The 23,189-nt window shown below is 47.8% G+C and overlaps 1 protein-coding gene across 1 annotated transcript in view; it reads left to right on the top strand.

Annotated features, from left to right (window-relative positions):
* Positions 1-6,788, top strand: part of ATG16L2 (autophagy related 16 like 2) — a 48,959-nt gene extending 42,171 nt beyond the window's left edge. The window contains exons 16-18 of the mRNA XM_048492946.1: positions 1,933-1,980; positions 3,813-3,914; positions 6,361-6,788. Of these exons, the coding sequence (XP_048348903.1) occupies positions 1,933-1,980; positions 3,813-3,914; positions 6,361-6,448 (238 nt within the window). The 3' untranslated portion in view covers positions 6,449-6,788. The remainder of the gene's footprint in view (positions 1-1,932; positions 1,981-3,812; positions 3,915-6,360) is intronic.
* Positions 6,789-23,189: the final 16,401 nt, after the last annotated feature.

Below are 23,189 nucleotides of genomic sequence, written 5' to 3'. Positions count from 1 at the left end.
CGATTGAGACCCTGCATTCATGGCCTAGCCTGGCCTCGGTGCTGCGGAACAGGTAGTGCATTTCAGAGAATGCTAAATTCAGGGGTCCACGAACTTTTCCTAGTAGCTTCCACCTCAGCTTCCAGAACCTCCCCCGCTACATTTCCCACGTCATTGGGTACCAATGTGGGACTACAACTGCTGACTCCACCCTTGCACTGTCTAACAGCCTATCTAGACGAAGCGGATATCCGCGAATCTCACAGATTAGGCAGGCAAGTCCCAACTTCCGGAGTTGGGACTTGCTGCTCATACATTCTCCGTCAAACCAGGTGGAGGGATTCACTGAATGTGAAAGTTTATGATGTGATTGATTACTGGAACCCTGAGGGGTTAGATAGGGAACCAGTTCATTATAGATTTGACAAACCTCCTCTGTCCTTTGCTGCAGTTAACTGTTGAAGAAAGCAGCCATCCGACTACTCAGCCAGAATGAGCTTATCGTGCTTAGTTCATTTCTTAAGGCCCAGCGGCCGGGATATGACAGGGAAGACCCTTCTTCCTGAGCTGATTTGTTTTGAAGGGATTTGTTTATTAGTCTAAGAAGAAGGAGAGTGCTCACTTCTCCGCTCGAGCCATAATTGCAAAGTGATCAAATGTGGTTTGTTAGTTCAGGGCGATATTATTACATACAATCAATCACACCTACCCCTAATGCAGATCTAAACGTGAACTTTCCAGGGTAATCAAAGGAGGAAGACCATTTAAAATTCCCCTATTTGCTGATAGGCAAAGGTCTAGCACATGGGGAGCTGCTTGATTTATGGTGCGGACGCTGGACAACCTGCATTGAGATATGGTGTCAGATTGAAATTTCATCCAAATTTAAGCCACATCTTTGGACTTAGGGCTGAATCATTTTCTCCGAATCCTGGTGTTTAGATCACCAGCAATGACGCACGGGTACAGAGGATGTTCTTGCTCAAGCTTAAAGTATGTATTGATGGAATCAGACCAGTTCTCTACAAGAATGCTTCTTGCCTCTTCATGGTGGCAAATACCATTTACTAGTAAAAAATTTCAGATTGAGCTATAAATCATTAGGGCTTGGCCAAGCATGGCACGAAATAGTGCTACTGCATTGATTTCTTCATGCTGAGAGACTAGGATACAAGTACTGCTCTCATCCTCCCTCTGGCTTTTAACCTGAATGCTGGAATTGAGAAGGAGGCATAACCTGCAAGATGAATGTCGCTACTGGTCCAAGTCTCTTTTAATGGCCATCACCACCTCCTGTGGCAGCATATTCCAAACACCAATCACACGTTGCGTGAAGAAGTGTTTCCTTTTATTAGTCCTCATTCTTCCCCCAGCATTTTCAATGAATGCCCCTGGTTCTAGTATTGTAGGCAGAGAAAAATGTCTCCTCTGTCAACATTTTCTACTCCCATGGCTAATTTCCCAGATCTCTAACTATCCCCCTCAGCCTTCCAAACTAAAGAGTCCCAAACGCTGCAGCCTCTCCTCATAAGGAAGGTGCTCCAATCCTTCAATCATCCTCGTTGCCCTCCTCTGCACTTTTGCTATCTCTTCGATATCCTTTTTGAGATGTGGCGACCAGAACTGAACACAAGACTCCAAGTGCGGTCGCACCACTGCTTTATAGAAGGGCATGACAATCTTTGCAGTTTTATTCTCAACTCCTTTCCTAATGATCCCCAGCATAGAGTTTGCCTTTTTCACAGCTGCCATGCATTGAGTTGACATTCCCATGGAGCTATCAACTAAGACGCCCAAATACCTTTCCTGGTCTGTGACTGATAGCACTGACCCCTGTAGCGTGTATGTGAAGTGTGAAGAAACGGATCAGGTCTGTGTGCTCTCAGCATTACAGTAGGCAAAAAGCAGGCAGAGGAGTTATCTTGGTTCACGGCAACCTTCTTTCCTTTGCAGGGCCGAAGGATTCCAGTGTGGCTCCGACTGGACCAAGGCTGTATTAAGGTGAGTCTCTGATAGCACCAATTCAGGGGAGACCACACTCCCTAACAACGAACAGGCGGTTTGATGCCCCTTTCTTTTAGTGCCTGTTTTAGAAGAAGAGGAGGAGGAGTTTGGATTTATATCCCCCCTTTCTCTCCTGTAAGGAGACTCAAAGGGGTTTACAATCTCCTTTCCCTCCCCTCCCCACAACAAACACCCTGTGAGGTGGGTGGGGCTGAGAGAGCTCTGAGAAGCTGTGACTAGCCCAAGGTCACCCAGCTGGCATGTGTTGGAGTGCACAAGCTAACCTGGTTCCCCAGATAAGCCTCCACAGCTCAAGTGGCAGAGCGGGGAATCAAGCCCTGTTCTCCAGATTAGGAAGGGGACATAGTTTATAGATTAGAAGTAATATAATAGAAATTATTTATTTATTTGATTGATTGATTGATTGATTGATTGATTGATTGATTGATTGATTGATTGATTGATTGATTGATTGATTGATTGATTGATTGAGTATACCACCCTATCCCCGGAGGTCTCAGGGCAGTGAACAATATAAAATTATATATAAAAATATACATGCAATTTAAAACAGTTACATTCTAAAACCACGTCCCACGAAACCCACATACGACCCTCCCCAGAAAGGAATAGTGGGTCTTGTTGATGTTAAGGAACCCTGTAATCGGAGGGGGAGGGGGGGGCAGAGGCACCGTCAGCATCAGCGGCTGGTCTCTCCAAAGGCCCGGCGGAACAATTAGAAATTGATTAGCGGAAAGTGGATTTATATATATATGATAGGAGAAATGGAACTTAATATAATGTAACATTTAGTACTATATAGTTAGCTTTATAATGTGGAATAGAATTTGATGAAGTGAGCAGATCACGATTTGCATCTGAAGGTGAAGTCACAATGAATTAAGCTAGATCCTCTGAAGATGCCAGTCAGACATGAATTAAGCTAGATCCTCTGAAGATGCCAGCCACAGATGCAGGCGAAATGTCAGGAGAGAATGCTGCTAGAACACGGCCATACAGCCCGGAAACCACACAGCACCCAAATTAAGCTAGAAATTAATTTAAATTCAATAACAGAGAATTACAATACCTTAAAAAGTAATTGTATGTAATTATACAACTATTTCTTTTTCGGTCTCTTCCAATTCTTCTAAATATTTCTTTTTTTTTTACTCTAGTCTTGTTTCTCTTCAGATTTGATATAATAATGATAAAGTAAAGGAATTTAGTTATTGTATACAAAATAAGGAATTATAAAATTACCTTGATGGCTGAAATCTATGTTTTTTAATTTTTCTTTTTTTATATCTGCTGATTTTCTGTAACTTTGCTTGAAAATTTTCCAATAAAGATGAAATTTAAAAAAAAGAAAAAGGAGGGGGACATAGGCAACCGTACTGTAGTGATTGAATTTCTGGAGACCCCTTCTTCTGGGCTCCAGGAGCAGCAGTGGCGTAGGAGGTTAAGAGCTCGTGTATCTAATCTGGAGGAACCGGGTTTGATTCCCAGCTCTGCCGCCTGAGATGTGGAGGCTTATCTGCGGAATTCAGATTAGCCTGGGCACTCCCACACACGCCAGCTGGGTGACCTTGGGCTAGTCACAGCTTCTCGGAGCTCTCTCAGCCCCACCCACCTCACAGGGTGTTTGTTGTGGGGGGGAAGGGCAAGGAGACTGTAAGCCCCTTTGAGTCTCCTGCAGGAGAGAAAGGGGGGATATAAATCCAAACTCTTCTTCTTCTTCCTGTCTACTGATTTCCCACTCCACAGCCGGAAGAGACATCTCCTCTCTGTCCCCTGTTGATATTCTGATTTCTTCTCTTCCAACTCAGCCCTGACAAGAGCTATGCCTTGGTTGGATCTGCAGACGGCACGCTGTTCCTGTGGAGCATGGAGACAGGGCATCTAGAGAGGAGTCTGACTGGAGTTCACGTGTGAGTCACCGGTGGGGGAAGGCCACGAACCACAGAGCTGGGAGGCTCATGCAGAGACTTGGCCTGGGGGGTCGGGGGGGGGGGGGAAGGTTGCAGAGTTATATAGAAACACAGTATGTAAAAGAGAGTGATCTATCAGCATTGTGTCTGCATTCTGAATCATTAGGAAAGGAGTTGATAATAAAACTGCAAGGATTGTCATGCCCTTATATAAAGCCGTGGTGTGACCGCACTTGGAGTTCTGTGTTCAGTTCTGGTCGCCACATCTCAAAAAGGATATTGAACAGATAGAAAAAGTGCAGAGAAGGGCAACGAGGATGATTGAGGGACTGGAGCACCTTCCCTATGAGGAGAGGCTGCAGCGTTTGGGACTCTTCAGTTTGGAGAGGAGACATCTGAGGGGGGATATGATTGAAGTCTATAAAATTATGCACGGGGTAGAAAATGTGGACAGAGAGAAGTTTTTGTCTCTTTCCCACAATACTAGAACCAGGGGGCATCCATTGAAAATGCTGGGGGGAAGAATGAGGACTAATAAAAGGAAACACTTCTTCACGCAACGTGTGATTGGTGTTTGGAAGATGCTGCCACAGGAGGTGGTGATGGCCACTCACCTGGATAGCTTTAAAAGGGGCTTGGACAGATTGATGGAGGAGAAGTCGATCTCTGGCTACCAATCTTAATCCTCCTTGATCTGAGATTGCAAACGGCTTAGCAGACCAGGTGCTCGGGAGCAGCAGCAGCAGCAGCAGAAGGCCATTGCTTTCACCTCCTGCATGTGAGCTCCCAAAGGCACCTGGTGGGCCACTGCGAGTAGCAGAGAGCTGGACTGGATGGACTCTGGTCTGACCCAACAGGCTAGTTCTTATGTTCTTATGTCTAATGCACCGCAATTCAAGAAGGAGACTGACAAGCAGGAACGGGTGCAGAGGAGGGCGACCAAAATGGTCAAAGGTCTGGAATCTATGAGCTAAGAGGAGAGACTTAGGGAGCTGGGAATGTTCAGTTTGGTGAAGAGAAGGTCAGGAGATAACATGATAGCCCTGTTTAGATATTCGAAGGGATGTCATGCTGGTGAGGGCTTGTTTTCTGCTGCTCCAGAGACCAGGACCAGGAGTCATGGGTTCAAGGTGCAGGAAAAGAGATTCCACCTAAACATCAGGAATGCCTTCCTGACAGTCGGGTCTGTTCGGCAGTGGAAGGCACTACCTCGGAGGGTGGTGGAGTCTCCTTCTTTGGAGGTTTTTGAACAGAGGCTGGATGAACATATGTTGAAAGTGCAGTGATTGTGTGTTCCTGCATTGCAGGGGGTTGGACTGAATGGCCCTTGGGGGTCTCTCCCAACTCTAGGATTGTAGGATTCATTTCTACCTGATCGTGCTCTAAAGGAAACAATTAGTGTGCTGCAGTTGGCTTGAACATGCTGCAGGAGGCGCCATTTCCTCTTACAGTGGGTCCGTGACTCTTGCTCCCGTGGAGGGGATGAAGGGATGTTTCTCTGCTAGGATGAGTATCCCATTCCGTGTCTTTTGCATAGCTAAGAGAGGAAGAGGCCATGGCATAGAGCCGTGGTGGTGAACCTCTGGCACTCCAGAGGTTCATGGACTACAATTCCCATCAGCCCCTGCCAGCCTTGGCAGGGGCTGATGGGAATTGTAGTCCATGAACATCTGGAGCGCCAGAGGTTCGCCACCACTGGCACAGAGGCCTTTGCTTGGCATGCAGAGGGTCCCAAATTCAATCCCCAGCACCCCCTGTTAAAAAGGACCAGGCAGTATGTGACGTGAATGAGCTCTGTGGCTCAGAGGCAGAGCATCTTCTTGGCCCGGTTCGATTCCCGGCATCTCCATTTAAAGCACCAGGCAGTGGGTGACAGGAAAGGTTTTCTCCTGAGAACTGGAGAGCTGCTGCCGATCGGTGACCTTGGGCCCGTCACAAACTCTCGGCCTCACCTACCTCACAGGGTTGTTGTGTGAGTAAAGAAGAAGAAGAAGAAGAAGAAGAAGAAGAAGAAGAAGAAGAAGAAGAAGAAGAAGAAGAAGAAGAAGAGGAGGAGGAGGAGGAGGAGGAGGAGGAGGAGGAGGAGGAGGAGGAGTTTGGATTTATATCCCCCCTTTCTCTCCTGCAGGAGACTCAAAGGGGCTGACAATCTCCTTGCCCTTCCCCCCTCACAACAAACACCCTGTGAGGTGGGTGGGGCTGAGAGAGCTCCAAGAAGCTGTGACTAGCCCAAGGTCACCCAGCTGGCGTGTGTGGGAGTGCCCAGGCTAATCTGAATTCCCCAGATAAGCCTCCACAGCTCAATGCGGCAGAGCGGGGAATCGAACCCGGGAGGAGGAAAGAACTGTGCAAACCGCTATGGGTCTCCGTTGGGGAGAAAGGCGGGATACAAATAAAGAGATGAATAAATGAAAAAAATAATTAAATCCTCTTCTCTTGCCCCCAGGTCTGCAGTGAACGCGGTCGCCTGGGCTCCCTCTGGTATGTACATTGGCAGCGTGGACCAGTGTAAGAAGCTCGTGTTGTGGAGATAGACCCCATCCTGGGGTCAGATGGGGCAAGACTCCTCCGTTACCCCTCCAACAGCCTCTGATCCCCACGGAGTCCTGCAGGTCACCCGCAGGTGGCTGCGTCTTCCTCAGACACGGGCAACGTGGATTTCCACCTCGAGACGCCACTGCTGGAAAAGGGACGCGCTTTTTATGAAGGGACTTTTGAGGACTGGAACGTGGAGGCTGAGGCCTACCAGCTGAGAGAGCCAGCGTGGTGCAGTGGTTAAGAGCAGCTGCGCTCTAATCTGGAGAACCGGGCTTGATTCCCCACTTTCCCCCATGATCTGGTGAACTGGGTTTGTTCCCCACTCTGCCACTTGAGCTGCGGAGGCTTATCTGGTGAACCAGATTAGTCTGTGCAGTCCAGCACATGCCAGCCAGGTGACCTTCGGCTAGTCACAGTTCTTCGGAGCTCTCTCAGCCCCACCTACCTTACAATGTGTTTGTTGGGAGGGGGGGGGGAAGGGAAATGAGTTTGTAAGCCCCTTTGAGTCTCCTTACTGGAGAGAAAGGGGGGCTATAAATCCAACTCTTCTTCTTATCACTGGAAAGTGACCCTCGTCTTCATGGTGGTCTCCCATCCAAATGCTGACCAGGGTAGACCCAGCTTAGCTTCGGAGATTTGGTGAGGTCAGGCTAGCTTGACCCGTCCAGGTCAGGGCAGAGATGAAAAGAGTTGGTCTGCCATTGAACCAGCGGGGCGATCAAAAGCTTTCCGGAAAACCGGGTTTGATTCCCAAATCCTCCATAGCAGTGGCAGACTCCTTTCTGGTGAGCTGAAGTTGTTTCCCCACTCGTACTCATGAAGCCTGCTGGGTGCCCTTGGGCTAGTCCCAGTTCACTCCAACCTCTCTCAGCCCCACCTTCCTCACAAGGTGTCTGTTGTGGGGAGAGGAAGGGAAAGGAGCTTGTCAGCCACCTTAAGTCTCCTTACAGGACATAATGGTGGGCTTTGCCAAGTGTGGCGCTTCGAATAAACGCTACTGATCAATACTTCAGAGTCTGTTTATTGGCTTAAGGTTGCAGTTCTCCTGGACCCCACACCTTCTTCCATTCCTACCCCTTTGGGTGGAGCTACAGGCAGGGAGACTATTGACAATGGGACCGACGGCGACCATGGGGCCCAAGATGCAGACGGCAGGGCTGTCGGGGATGTCCGCAAAGGCAACTCCAACATCTTCACCAGGTCTCGAGATCCGTGGCCGACTATGCGGGAGAATTCCGACAACTGGCCATTCACAGTCCCCTTTATCCCCCGTAGAGAACTCCCCTGCTGATTTCCCAAGTTTTTGTGAGCTAAGGTGCCCGAAGGCCGGTGGCAGATATCAAGAGAAAGCCACCTGGCTTCGTGGCCTACGAGATAATGGATGTAACACATTTCCGATGGGACAGGAGTGTCAGGGGAAGCCTAGTTGTCTACAAAGCATGTGAAGCCATAAAGTAAAGATTGAATAAAGAATATACAGATGGCAGAGGATACATATAGCAGGCTGGTTACATGTATCTTTCTAGCAGCAGCAATTTGTTATTTTAAGCCAGAGGTGTCCAACTCTGGCGCTTCAGATGTTCATGGACTACAATTCCCATCAGCCCCTGCCATGCCAGCCCATGATGGGAATTGTAGTCCATGAACATCTGAAGCGCCAGAGTTGGACAACCCTTTTTTAAGAAATTCCACGGTTTCAGGAATGTATCTCAATCACTTAGATCGCATCCCCCTGACAATAGAACAGTATGTTCGCTTGCTCGGTATTTGAGGATTTCTGCAAGAGAATGTCCGGGAGGATTGTGTGTTCATTCCTTGGGTGAATGATTGGGGGTCACCAGCCTTTGGGCCAGTGGTGGGATCCAGAAATTTTAGTAACTGGTTCCCACGGTGGTGGGATTCAAACAGTGGCATAGCGCCAATGGGGCTGGGCGGGGCACGATGGGGGCGTGGCCAGGCATTCCAGGGGCGGGGCATTAATTATTTCTCTGCTACTGTAAAAAACTCTTACTGTAAAAAAAAAGTTCCTAATTTCCAGCTGGTATCTTTCTGTCCATAATTTAAACTCATGATAGCAAGTCCTATCGTCTGCTGCCAACAGAAACAACTACTGCTCCTCTCATTGACTGCCTGTCAAATACTTAATACTTTCAAATACTTAATTTTGTTTCTAGAAATCAAAAGAAGGAGACTTTCCTTAAACAAGGAACTTGACCATCTTTCTAAAACATGTTTTTAAAACAGCCCAACAGGGAGAATGATCCCGTTTTCTACCTTCGCTAACCAGCCACATAGGAAACAACAGGACTTCATGATTTTTGGACCTAATGGAATTTCTAACGGAAAAGCAGATCCGATTAGTAACCCCCTCTCGGCACACACCAATAATGAGTAACCCACTCTCAGAAACTGGTGAGAAGCTGCTGGATCCCACCTCTGTTTTGGGCCACTCCCACTTACAGGAAAGGAATCAGTCGAGCATCCCAGGAGGAAAGGAAACGGGTACTGAACAAAGGTCCGGAAACTATAAATGACTCATCCAAGAATCAGAACCTTCTAACACGCACTGAATTGCTTTTCTGGCTTCACAACAGACAGAGTAAAAAAGCCCCAGGGATCGTTCACAGTCTGCAACGAGGGCAGACAGGGAGTTATGACTTGAAACGATATGGCCACTGGTGCGTGCCCTGGCGACGTCTAGATTACTGCAACTCACTGTAGGGCAGGGGCGTAACAAGGCAAACTGTAGCCCTGGGCAAAACCTGAGTTGGATCCCCCCCCCCCCCTCCGCCCTCTGGGCAGCCACTCCACCACAACCAATTTTTTTTTTTTGCACCAGGACATTGGTGACTGCAGGGGGTACATTTTTAGACATATCAGCACCAAAATGTCAGCATATCATCAGGAGACTGTCCTTATGCTACTCCCCAGGTTTGGTGAGGTTTGGTTCAAGGAGTCCAAAGTTATGGACTCCCAAAGGGGGTGCCCCATCCCCCATTCTTTGCTAAGGAGATGGGGGCTACCCTTTTGAGGGTCCAATAACTTTGGATCCCCTGAACCAAACTGCACCAAACTTGGGGGGTAGCATAAGAACAGATGATGATATGCTGATGATACTCCTGATGATACGCTGAAAATTTGGTGCCGCTAGTCTAAAAACTGCGCCCCCGGCAGGCCAAAAATGGAAAACCACTAAAAATACCCCAAAACGAACCCTGCATTTTGATGCCCCCCACGAGGTGGTGCCCTGGGCAGCTGCCCACCTTGCCCAATGGGCATTACGCCCCTGCTGTAGGGCAGGGTTGCCCTTGCAAACAGTTTGGAAACGTGAATGGCTGCAGAATGCTTCAGCCAAGACATTGACCGGACTTCATCGAATCCTAGAGTTGGAAGAGACCCCTAAGGGCCATCCAGTCCAACCCCGTGCAACGCAAGAACACGCAATCAAAGCACTCCTGAAAGACGGCCATCCAGCCTCTGTTTAAAACCCTCCCAAGAAGGAGACTCCACCACACTCTGAGGTAGTGCCTTCCACTGTCGAATAGCCAGTTTTTCCTGATGTTTAGGTGGAATCTCTTTTCCTGCACCTTGAACCCATGACTCTTGGTCCTGGTCTCTGGAGCCGCAGAAAACAAGCTTGCTCCCTCCCCAACATGACATCCCTTCAAATATCTAAATGTGGCTATCATGTCACCTCTTTACCTTATCTTCACATCCCCAACTCCCTAAGTCTCTTCTCGTAGGACATGGATTTTAGACTTTTTACCATTTTGGTTGCCTTCCTCTGGACCCGTTCCCCACTCCTGCCGGGTGACCTTGGGTTAGTCACAGTTCTCTCAGAACTCTCTCAGTCTTACCCGCCTCACATGGTGTCTGTTGTGGGGAGAGGAAGGGAAAGGAGCTCGTAAGCCCCTTTGAGTCTCCTTACAGGAGGGGAAAGTGGGGAATAAATCCAAAACTCTTCTTCTTCTTCCTCTAACCTGCCTTCCTCTAACCTGCCTATGAGGTTATACAGGGAAAGGAGCAGCAGTGGCGTAGGAGGTTAAGAGCTCGTGTATCTAATCTGGAGGAACCGAGTTTGATTCCCAGCTCTGCCGCCTGAGCTGGGGAGGCTGATCTGGGGAATTCAGATTAGCCTGTACACTCCCACACACACCAGCTGGGTGACCTTGGGCTAGTCACAGCTTCTCGGAGCTCTCTCAGCCCCACCTACCTCACAGGGTGTTTGTTGTGAGGGGGGAAGGGCCAGGAGATTGTCAGCCCCTTTGAGTCTCCTACAGGAGAGAAAGGGGGATATAAATCCAAACTCCTCTTCTTCTTCTTCCATCTATTTCCAGGGACATTTCAAGTTCCTAGTGTTGATATTTTGAAGCTCTTGCTGGCTTGGGCCTAATGTACCTAAAGGACCTGTATCGATGAACCTACCCAACCACTGTGGTGGCCACCTTCCCCGTACCTGCTTTGGGTGTCCCCGTCTTCTGAGATTTCGCAGGGGGTAACCTGGGAGCGGTCCTCCTCCTCCTCATTCACCTTTCTCCTTCAGGAAAGTGTACAATTTCAGCTGCGAAAACGCAAGACCTGCCTTCCAGTCTAATATCACCAGGGATGCTTTGAAGAAAACCAGTTCTGAGCAGGGGGCTCTTCGTTGGCAATGAGCGTGCTGTTTTACGCCACAGAGTTACCTGTGAGAAACATAAGAACATAAGAACAAGCCAGCTGGATCAGGCCAGAGTCCATCCAGTCCAGCTCTCTGCTACTCGCAGTGGCCCACCAGGTGCCTTTGGGAGCTCACCTGCAGGATGTGAAAGCAATGGCCTTCTGCTGCTGCTGCTCCCGATCACCTGGTCTGCTTAGGCATTTGCAATCTCAGATCAAGGAGGAATAAGATTGGTAGCCAAAGATCGACATCGACTTCATAAATCAATCCAAGTCCCCTTTTAAAGCTATCCAGGTGAGTGGCCATCACCACCTCCCGTGGCAGCCTATTCCAAACACCAATCACACGTTGCGTGAAGAAGTGTTTCCTTTTATTAGTCCTAATTCTTCCCCCCAGCATTTTCAATGGATGCCCCCTGGTTCTAGTATTGTGAGACAGAGAGAAAAATTTCTCTCTGTCCACATTTTCTGCCCCATGCATCATTTTATAGACTTCAATCCTATCCCCCCTCAGACGTCTCCACTCCAAACTGAAGAGTCCCAAACGCTGCAGCCTCTCCTTATAAGGAAGGTGCTCCCCAAACAAACGCCGCAGGTCTTGAGTAGGTGAAAAACAAAAAAAAACAGAAGCTTGTGGTAGACTCAAAGTAGCAATTAAACACCAAAAGGCTGTGAAGGGACCCAGGGTTTGTTACAAAAATAAATTCAATTCACTATTTGGATTATAAACGAAAACTATGCTAAGCAAGAGCGTTAGAAGGTATGCACACCACGAAACAATTTTTTTTTTTTAAGTACAGTTGCAAAGACCTGAATGATGAATTCTCCGGCTTCAGTAGAGACACAGGATGTCATTGAATAAAGCATAATATCTTCATGCATTTTCCAATTTTAATGGCTTCAAACAGTAAGAAATAATTCAAACGACTAATGTACTTATTTAGGTTAACGTCAACAATCACATGGATATTTTAAAGCACTCTACTGCCGTGGCGTAGGAGCAGCAGTGGCGTAGGAGGTTAAGAGCTCATGTATCTAATCTGGAGGAACCGGGTTTGATTCCCCGCTCTGCCGCTTTTGCTGTGGAGGCTTATCTGGGGAATTTAGATTGGCCTGTACACTCCCACACACGCCAGCTGGGTGACCTTGGGCTAGTCACAGCTTCTCGGAGCTCTCTCAGCCCCACCTACCTCACGGGGTGTTTGTTGTGAGGGGGGAAGGGCAAGGAGATTGTAAGCCCCTTTGAGTCTCCTGCAGGAGAGAAAGGGGGGATATAAACCCAAACTCTTCTTCTTCACTTTAACCCTTGCTTGGGAATATTTCCCTACATTCTTTAATGAGCCGTGCACCCCATTCTTGGTAAAATGTACACCAGTCTTCCACCTAGAGCAGGCAGGTTGGCCCAGGGCCCTGCTTTGTCTGTGTGCGTACCTGGCATGCTCGGGAACACTACGCTCGACTTAATACGGATGAATATAAATTGCAGGGTGTTGTGCCAAGGTTAAAATGTCGATGCTGAGATGACTCAGCCCGTTCTCCCAGGCTGCTGTTTAGAGAGCCGGCATGGCGTAGTGGTTAAGAGCATAGATGCTTCTCGGGAGAATCAGACGTGTTTCCCCGCTCCTGCACATGAAGCCTGCTGGGTGACCTTGGGGGCAGTCACAGTTCTCTCGGAACCCTCTCAGCCCCACCTGCCCCACAAGGGGTCTGTGGTGGGGAGAGGAGGGGAAAAGGAGTTTGAAAGCCGCTTTGAGACTCCTTAAGGCAGAGAAAAGGGAGTGTAACGTTTCTTTGGGTTGCGTCCATCCTTTCTGCAAATCCCTCCACAGACATCCCAGAAGCTTACGTCCGTGTAACCACATTTTCTCAGCGCAACGTCCAGCGTGCTTCTTTCTCCCTTTCATTCCCTCCAGGTCTCCTCCATTGTCAAAACTGAAATTGCCCTCTCCGGAGACCAGGGATTTGTCTTGGGGAAAGGGTTAAGAGCTCGTGTATCTAATCTGGAGGAACCGGGTTTGATTCCCTGCTCTGCCACCTGAGCTGTGGAGGCTTATCTGGGGAATTCAGATTAGCCTGTTCACTCCCACGCACGCCAGCTGGGTGACCTTGGGCTAGTCCCAGCTTCTCGGAGCTCTCTCAGCCCCACCCACCTCACAGGGTGTTTGTTGTGAGGGGGGAAGGGCAAGGAGATTGTCAGCCCCTTTGAGTCTCCTGCAGGAGAGAAAGGGGGGATATAAATCCAAACTCCTCCTCCTCTTCTTCTTCTTCTTCTTCCTCTTCCTCTTCTTCCTCTTCTTCCTCTTCTTCCTCTTCTTCTTCTTCTTCTTCTTCTTCTAGTAGTCAGGGTTTCACCTCTCCATTTTCTGTGATAATTAGAACCTGGTTGTCCCAGGTCCTTGTCTGACCCTCTAACTGCTACACCAGACTCTCTGCCGCACCAACCGCAAAAGCAACTAAACCAGGCCTGCTGGGGTTTGCATATTACCTCTGGAGATTCTGCAGGCACGCAGATCAGATTAACTTTGTGAAATAACCAAATTAAAAACACGAGAATTGTCTGATGAGCGAGCACGCTTCAAGAAACACAGAAGGCCCGAAGATAATTGCAGCAGAAACAGCCCACGCGCGGGAGGGAAATGAGGTGGTTCCGGGATCTCTAAGAATAAAAGAGAGAACATTTCCCAGACTTCTTCCTCGGGTTGCCAACTATCTAGGGGTGGCCAACCTATGGCACTCCAGATGTTGCAAATGCCTTAGCATGCAGGTGCTCGGGAGCAGCAGCAGCAGAAGGCCATTGCTTTCACCTCCTGCAGGTGAGCTCCCAAAGGCACCTGGTGGGCCACTGCGAGTAGCAGAGTGCTGGACTAGATGGACTCCGGTCTGATCCAGCAGGCTAGTTCTTGTGTTCTTATGTTCATGGACTATAATTCCCATCAGCCAGAGGTGGGATCCAGCAGGTTCTCACAGGTTCCCGAGAGTAGGTTACTAATTCTTTGTGTGTGCCGAGAGGGGGTTACTAATTGGTGGTTTTGCCACGTGATTTTTGCCTCAGTTACGCCCCTCTTCTCAGCAGTAGTGCGCAGAACTTGAAGAAGAAGAAGAAGAAGAGGAGGAGGAGGAGGAGGAGGAGGAGGAGGAGGAGGAGGAGTTTGGATTTATATCCCCCCTTTCTCTCCTGTAGGAGACTCAAAGGGGCTGACAATCTCCTTGCCCTTCCCCCCTCACAACAAATACCCTGTGACGTGGGTGGGGCTGAGAGAGCTCCGAGAAGCTGTGACTAGCCCAAGGTCACCCAGCTGGCATGTGTGGGAGTGAACAGGCTAATCTGAATTCCCCAGATAAGTCTCCACAGCTCATGCGGCAGAGTGGAGAATCAAACCCGGTTCCTCCAGATTAGATACACAAGCTCTTAACCTCCTACACCACTGCTGCTCCTTGAAGACTTGAAGCAGTCTAGCAGGAGGTGCACCGGCGTGCGTGGCAGCCTGCGCCTGCGTGCATTCGTTTCCCGCCCAAAGACCAGCGCAGCGGCTGCGTCCTTGCCACAGCCCCGCCCAGGAATGCCCCGCTCCAGGAATGCCCTGCCACGCCCCCGTCGTGCCCCGCCCAGCCCCATTGGCGCTACACCACAGTTTGAATCCCACCACCAATGGAACCTGTGACTAAAATTTTTGGATCCCACCACTGCCATCAGCCCCTACCCAGCACGGCCAATTGTAGTCCGTGAACATCTGGAGCGCCATAGGTTAGCCACCCCTAGGAGAAAGGTTGTACCTTTTCTCTCTTATCGTGATCATGTTGCCCACAGCCTCGGGAAGAAAAGGCTCCGTCCCTTTAAAAGAAGTTCGGTGGTCTCTTGATTGCCAGGTGATCTTCAAAGCCACAAACTATCTGCTCAACCTCTGCATAACTGGCTCAAACAAGGAAGAAAAAAATGTAAAAGGGATACATATATAAATAGGCATGCATTCGACGATATGACCAGTTTTACAACAATTCCCACCAACATGAAATACGACGTGAGCCAATACAATACAATGAAAGTGAATATGTATAATAAATATAATAGTTTGGTTTGCATGTTTTTGTTCTGTATATTTCAATCATGTGGATTTGGATTAAGGTGGAAATGGATGGAAGGACTTGCCGAAAGTAGCTAGTATTACTCCGCGGCTAGCACTAATTCCACTGATGCTCCACTGATGGTTTTTTGGGGGGTGTTGTGTGGTTTCCAGGCTGTATGGTCATGTTCTAGTAGCATTTTCTCCTGATGTTTCGTCTGCATCTGTGGCTGGCATCTTCAGAGGATCCTCTGAAGATGCCAGCCACAGATGCAGGCGAAACATCAGGAGAGAATGCTACTAGAACACGGCCATACAGCCCAGAAACCACACGACACCCCAGTGATTCCGGCCATGAAAGCCCTCGACAACACGACGTGTTTGTGTTTTTTTGTCTCTGCAAATTATCTGAGTAAATGGTCATGCAGTCTTGGTTGGTTCCAAGACTTCCACTTTTCAGAAGATGAGTCGACTATGCATCATTCTATTAGAAAAAAGAAAATTACTCAGTGACCAGAGCCAGATATAAATATTGCATGACATTCACCAGTTGGATTTCCATCTGCTGTCTATAGATACGTATCATTGAGTCCTTCTCCGTGGATGAAATAAAATAATGAAGAACAAGGATCACATTACTGGAGTTGGATATTAACACTGGATTTACCTGTTTGATTTCTGTCTGTAATTCACAATATCAAAAACTTTTTTCTTTGTATTTTTTTATTTGTTATGTTGGAGGTTTTCTTATTCTTCTTCTTATTATTATTGTTGTTGTTGTTGTAGATTTCACAGCTGCCAGATCTTTAGCTGGTTGTTGGCCTTCATTACAATTCGAGCCTCACCCCGAGGCCTAGGAAATAATAATAATAATAATAATAATAATAATAATAATAATAATAATAATAATAATAATAATAATAATAATAATAATAATAATAATAGGTTTATTAGACCCCCCTACCCCCAAAGGGCTCAGGGAGGTTTACAGGCAACCAGACACAATACATTGCAACTAAAACAATCGAATAATCCCAAATTAAAACATAAATACAATAAAAACAGTAGCAGCATTAACCTATTATACATATTCACTTTCATTAAGTTGTGCTGGCTCACATGGTTCTATTTCATGTTGGTGGGAACTGTAATACTGGTTAGATCATTGAATACATGCTTTATCCATCCATCCATCCATCCATCCATCCATCCATCCATCCATCCATCCATCCATCCATCCATCCATCCATCCATCCATCCATCCATCCATCCATCCATCCATCCATCCATCCATCCATCCATCCATCCAATGGTGGGATCCAAAAATTTTAGTAACAGGTTCCCATGGTGGTGGGATTCAAACTGTGGGGTAGCGCCAATGGGGCTGGGAAATTTGAGAACCTGACAGTGGCGAAGACGGGCATTCAAAGAGGCAGGGTATTCCTGAAGTGGGCGTGGCAAGGACACAGCCGCTGCGCTGGTCCTTGGGTGGGAAACTAATGCACGCAGGCGCAGGCTGCCACGCACGCCGGTGCACCTCCTGCTAGACTGCTTCAAGTTCTGCCCACTACTGCTCAGAGGAGGGCGCAACTAAGGCAAAAATCACGTGGCAAAATCATCCATGAGTAACCCCCTCTCGGCACACACAAATAATTAGTAACCTACCCTCGGGAACCTGTGAGAACCTGCTGGATCCCACCTCTGTAATGTATGTATGTATGTATGTATGTATGTATGTATGTATGTATGTATGTATCTGTCTGTCTGTCTGTCTGTCTGTCTGTCTGTCTGTCTGTCTATCTATCTATCTATCTATCTATCTAAGCATGTATTCAATGATGTAACCAGTATTACAGTATATAACCAATATATATATAACTTTCAGATTTTTTTCTTCCTTGTTTTGTGCCAGTTATGCAGAGGCTGATCAGAGAGTTTGTCCTTTATATTGTGAGCTTGCTGTTCTGATCTTCTTTTTGGATCTGATCTTCAAAACCACCCAAACAATGAAAAAGGTCACCTGTTAAAATGACATTTTTTCTCCAGCCCTGTTGGCATCCCACTCTCCCAGGCGTCATTCCTTTGCCAAAGTTTTATTGCAGAAACAAAACTGAGTTACAACCAAGGCAGACCTTGCATAGAGCAGAGGTTTGCTTACGTCCCTGCCACTGGAATACTTAGTCAAAGAAGAGTGGGCATGTGCCTTCCAGGATTGGGGCCGTAAAGGTGGGCTCCTCTGTCTTGATTGTTTTCAGGGAAGAATTCTTACACCTGTGATGGAAAAGGTCCCTTATAAAGCCAGCTGAGTCGAGGCAGTTACTTTTGCGGTTGGTGGAAGTGGATATTTTGATTTGTGCAGAGGTGAGTTAGTGAACAAATGCTGTTAATTGTTAGGAAACATTTTTGGTATTATTTGCTGGTTTAATTTGCACAAATTAGAACTACTAGAAACAGGAGCCAGCGTGGTGTAGTGGTTAAAGAGTAGGTGGATTCTAATCTGGAGAACGGGGTTTGATTCCCCATTCCTCCACCTGAGTGGCAGAAGCTTATCTGGGGAACCAGATGTGTTTTCACACTCCTACGTTCCTGCTGGGTGACCTTGGGCTAGTCACAGTTCTCTCTGACCTCTCTCAGCCCCACCTGCCTCACTAGGGGTCTGTTGTGGGGAGAGGAAGGGAAAGGAGCTTGCAAGCTACCTTACATAATTTAAGTATAAATCCAAACTGTTCCTTCTGTCTGTCTGTCTGTCTGTCTGTCTGTCTGTCTGTCTGTCTGTCTTTCTCTCTCTCTGTCTGTCTGTCTGTCTGTCTGTCTCTCTCTCTCTCTTTCTCTCTCTCTCTCTTTCTCTCTTTCTCTTTCTTTCTTTCTTTCTTTCTTTCTTTCTTTCTTTCTTTCTTTCTTTCTTTCTTTCTTTCTTTCTTTCTTTCTTTCTTTCTTTCTTTCTCCATCCTCCATCCATGTGTGGACTAAAATACCAGTATTGAGAGACCATAATACGTAGGGCTGAGGTCTAAAATAAAGCCAGTGTGGAATAGGTTTCATCTATGGACTGGTTAAAAAAAACTGCTATTTGAGGAGTAGGAAATAAAGTCTGTTTATCTTTTTCCTGGTCCTCAAATGGAAACTGTAATTGGCCAACAACTCCTCTGCTATGAGCTCAGCCGCAGATGTTGAAGGGGAAACAAGATAAAAAGTTCTGCATGTCACAGTGTATGCAATTATCCTATGAAACTTCCTGCCACATGATGTTGGGGGAAGCACTAACAGAGCTGACATTAAAATGTATAGCTCAGTTGATAGCAGCCATTCCTTGTGGGCTAAATATGATCTCTGCGTTGTACCTCTGACTTTGGGGTGGGTGCAGAGGTGGGATCCAGCAGGTTCTCACCAGTTCCCGAGAGTGGGTTACTAATTATTTGTGTGTGCCGAGGGGGGGTTACTAATTGGGTCTGCTTTTCCGTTAGAAATTCCATTAGAAAGTCCAAAAATCATAAAGTCCTGTTGTTTCCTATGTGGCTGGTTAGCGAAGGTAGAAAACAGGATTATTCTCCCCGATGGGCTGTTTTAAAAACATGTTTTAGAAATATGGTCAAGTTCCTTGTTTAAGGAAAGTCTCCTTCTTTTGATTTCTACAAACAAAATTAAGTATTTGAAAGTATTAAGTATTTGACAGGCAGCCAATTAGAGGAGAAGTAGTTGTTTCTGTTGGTAGCAGACGATAGGACTGCCATAATGAGTTTAAATTATGGACAGAAAGAGACCAGCTGGAAATTAGGAACTTTTTTTTTACAGTCAGAGTTTTTTACAGTAACAGAGAAATTATTAATGCCCCGCCCCCGAATGCCCGGCCACGCCCCCGTCGTGCCCCGCCCAGCCCCATTGGCGGTACGCCACTGTTTGAATCCCACCACCATGCGAACCTGTTACTAAAATTTTTGGATCCCACCACTGAGGATTCTTATCTGGTGAACTTTGTTTCCCCGCTCCTGCACATGAAGCCTGCTGGGGTGACCTTGGGCCAGTCACAGTTCTCTCAGGACTCTCTCAGCCCCACCTGCCTCACGAGGTGTCTGTTGTGGGGAGAGGAAGGGAAGGTGATTTTAAACTGCTTTGAGACTCCTTAAAAGTTGAGAAAAGCAGGGATAAAAACCAGCTCTTCCAAATGAGGGGCTCCTGAAATCCAAGCTAATGAAAATCAAGTCTGCTTCTGCTGGTATGCCCACCCTAGAAGAAGAAGAAGAAGAGTTTGGATTTATATCCCCCCTTTCTCTCCTGCAGGAGACTCAAAGGGGCTGACAATCTCCTTGCCCTTCCCCCCTCACAACAAACACCCTGTGAGGTGGGTGGGGCTGAGAGAGCTCCGAGAAGCTGTGACTAGCCCAAGGTCACCCAGCTGGCATGTGTGGGAGCACACAGGCTAATCTGAATTCCCCACATAAGCCTCCACAGCTCAAGCGGCAGAGCGGGGAATCAAACCTGGTTCCTCCAGATTAGATACACGAGCTCTTAACCTCCTACGCCACTGCTGCTCCTAGTTGTACTTCTTGTTGTGTTTTGTTCACCCTGCAATGCGACCCTATATGAAAATTAAGTGTGCATCTAGTATAAGGCGAATGTCTCATTTTCTACAATTTCCCATTGGTTGGAATGATGATTTTAGTTTAACTTTTCGGTACTAAAGCTTAACTAAGCCAGCTCTTTTTGGCATCAGGCTGCAGGGAAGGCTGGATAGAAACGTTTAAGAGAAGAAGAGTTTGGATTTATATCCCCCCTTTCTGTCCTGCAAGGAGACTCAAAGGGGCTGACAATCTCCTTTCCCTCACCCCTCTCCACAACAAACACCCTGTGAGGTAGATGGGACTGAGAGAGCTCCAAAGAACTGTGACTAGCCCAAGGTCACCCAGCTGGCATGTGTGGGAGCACACAAGCTAATCTAGTTCCCCAGATAAGCCTCCACAGCTCAAGTGGCAGAGCGGGGAATCAAACCTGGTTCCTCCAGATCAGAATACACCTGCTCTTAACCACTATGCCACTGCTGCTCCCTTTGAATAAAAATGGATCCCTGTAACTAGGGAAAATATTCTGTATTTTCAAAGTAGTAGTTGAGGCCCTGTTTCAGAGGGTAGTCATATTGGTCTGCAGTGGGACAACTAGATTCGAATCCAGGAGCAGCACCCTAATGCCAGCGTGGTGTAGTGGTAAAGAGCACATGGACTCTAATCTGGAGAACGGGGTTTGATTCCCCACTTCTCCACCTGAGTGGTGGACTCTTATCTGGAGTTGTTTTCCCATTCTTGCCCATGAAGTGGCTGGGGGTGACCCTGGGTTAGTCACAGTTCTCTCTGAACTCTCTCAGCCCCACCTGCCTCACAGGATGCCAGTTGTGGGGAGAGGAAGGGAAAGGAGCTCGTAAGCCTCCTTACAGGAGAGAAAGGTAGAGTACTAATCCAAGCTCCGCTTCTTCTCTTAGAGATCAACAAAGTTTTTTGGGGATGAGCTTTTAAGCATCATCAAATTACCCCAGAGGTGGGATCCAGCAGGTTCTCACAGGTTCCTGAGAGTAGGTTACTAATTATTTGCGTGTGCCGAGAGGGGGTTACTCATGGGTGATTTTGCCATGTGATTTTTGCCTTAGTGACGCCCCTCCTCTCAGCAGAAGCGCGCAGAACTTGAAGCAGTCTAGCAGGAGGTGCACCGGCATGCGTGGCAGCCTGCGCCTGCGTGCATTCGTTTCCCGCCCAAGGACCGGCGCAGCGGCTGCGTCCTTGCCACAGCCCCGCACAGGAATGCCCCACCCCCGGAATACCCGGCCACGCCCCCGTCGTGCCCCGCCCAGCCCCATTGGCGCTATGCTACAGTTTGAATCCCACCCCCATGGGAACCTGTTCCTAAAATTTTTGGATCCCACCACTGAATTACCCGTTAGCAAATTCAAGTAGGAATGGTAGTCCCTATCTGATGTGTGAGCTTTGTAACTCGAAAGACACACATCAACAGCATCTGCAAGCTCGCTCCCTCCCCAACATGACATCCCTTCAAATATCTAAACATGGCTATCATGTCGTCTCTTCAACTTCTCTTCACCAAACTGAACATCCCCAGCTCCCTAATTCTCTCCTTGTAGGGCATGGACTCCAGACCTTTGACCATTTTGGTTGCCCTCCTCTGGACCCGTTCCAGCTTGTTAATGTCCTTCTTGAACTGCGGTGCCCAGAACCGTACACAATATTCCAGATGAGGTCTAACCAATGCAGAATAGAGAGGTACAATTGCATCCCTTGATCTAAACAGGAAGTCTAGAAAATCCTATGGGGTCACTGTAAGCCTGTAGGGTCTTGACAGCACTTTCTACCACCAGTGGGTGATATGAAAGACCTCCACATGAGATCCTGCAAAGTCCCTTCCAGTCTGAGTAGACACTTGGTGGATCACTTGGTGGACTCTTTAGTTTGGACTGGAGACGTCTGAGGGGGGATATGATTGAAGTCTGTAAAATTATGCATGGGGTAGAAAATGTGGACAGAGAGAAATTGTTCTCTCTTTCTCACAATACTAGAACCAGGGGGCATCCGTTGAAAATGCTGGGGGGAAGAATTAGGACTAATAAAAGGAAACACTTCTTCACGCCACGTGGGATTGGTGTTTGGAATATGCTGCCCCAGGAGGTGGTGATGGCCACTCACCTGGATAGCTTTCAAAGGGGCTTGGACAGATGTATGGAGGAGAAGTCAATCTATGGCTACCAATCTTGATCCTCTTTGATCTGAGATTGCAAATGCCTTAGCAGACCAGGTGCTCGGGAGCAGCAGCAGCAGAAGGCCATTGCTTTCACATCCTGCAGGTGAGCTCCCAAAGGCACCTGGTGGGCCACTGCGAGTAGCAGAGAGCTGGACTAGATGGACTCTGGTCTGATCCAGCTGGCTTGTTCTTATGTTCTTACCAATGGTCTGATTCACTGAAAGGCATCTTCATTTATGTTCCTTTGTCCAGGACTTCCTGCTGCAGAACGGGACCAGTTCTGATGTGTTGCACTAGAAGTTTCCGTCTTTTCTCCGGCACCTTGGCTGAGCAGGGGGCTGCGGCAAGACCGGCAAATGTGACTTTGGAGGAGGAAGAGCTGGATCAATGGGACCTTCCCTCTGTGGTGTACATGATGGACTCCGCTCTCTCCATGGTGGACTTCGTGGAAGACAACGGCTTCTTCCATTTCCTGAACAACTTCTCGGCAATGATGAGAGAGATTAAGTCTGTCCTGTCTCTGGCCCCTCAGTGGAAGGTGGGCGAAGTCATTGACAAAGCGAAGAAGACCCTCAGGCCCATCCGCGCCACAATGGCCCGCTTTGCCCCAAAGAAGGTTGCTGACACTCTTCTGGCGATGAAGGACTTCTTGGAGGGAGTGGTCGGCTTCAACTGGGGAGGAGCGGAATGCTTGAAACATCTGGCTACCTTCCACGAACACCTGGAGAAGCTGAAACCTGGAAAACACCGGAGCTGCCTGAAGGGTCTCCATCGTCTTTTGGTGGTCCAGGGCCAGGAACTGGCATGGTTGGCCAACCACCCGTTGATTGAGGAGAAGCTGGGCAGACAGAACGTCTTTGCCCGGCTGACCTTCATCAAGAGACACTTGGAAGTGATCCTGGCCAGGGACATTTTTCTAAGAGGGATGCAGGCGATGTTGGACGAATTGGACAAACTCAAGGCCGTCAATCCTCACGAGTAGAGCGCCAACGCCGGGGTCTGGCCGCTCCCAAGCCCCTCCAATTCCAGTGCAAGCAGCGAACATTATTCATTACAAATTGGGTAGAATTAAGTAGTTCCACCTCCACTTCAATAGCTTAGTAAATGTCATGGATAACCAACTAATTTCTTAATCTGCGATTGGCTTCTGTAATCCATACTGTCCCCAGAGGCAGTGAAATTTGTTTTTAACTATTTGGCTTAATTAAATTGGTTTCAGAAATTGGTAAAAATCCTCTCCTGTAGTCAAATGACAGACCTCCTTTTTCTTCTTCTTCTTCTT

This window comes from Sphaerodactylus townsendi, linkage group LG04 (assembly GCF_021028975.2).
Source record: "Sphaerodactylus townsendi isolate TG3544 linkage group LG04, MPM_Stown_v2.3, whole genome shotgun sequence".
NCBI classification, from domain to species: Eukaryota; Metazoa; Chordata; class Lepidosauria; order Squamata; family Sphaerodactylidae; genus Sphaerodactylus; species Sphaerodactylus townsendi.
The sequence above is the reverse complement of the archived record's forward strand: the minus strand, read 5'-3'. Positions and strand labels throughout refer to the sequence as shown.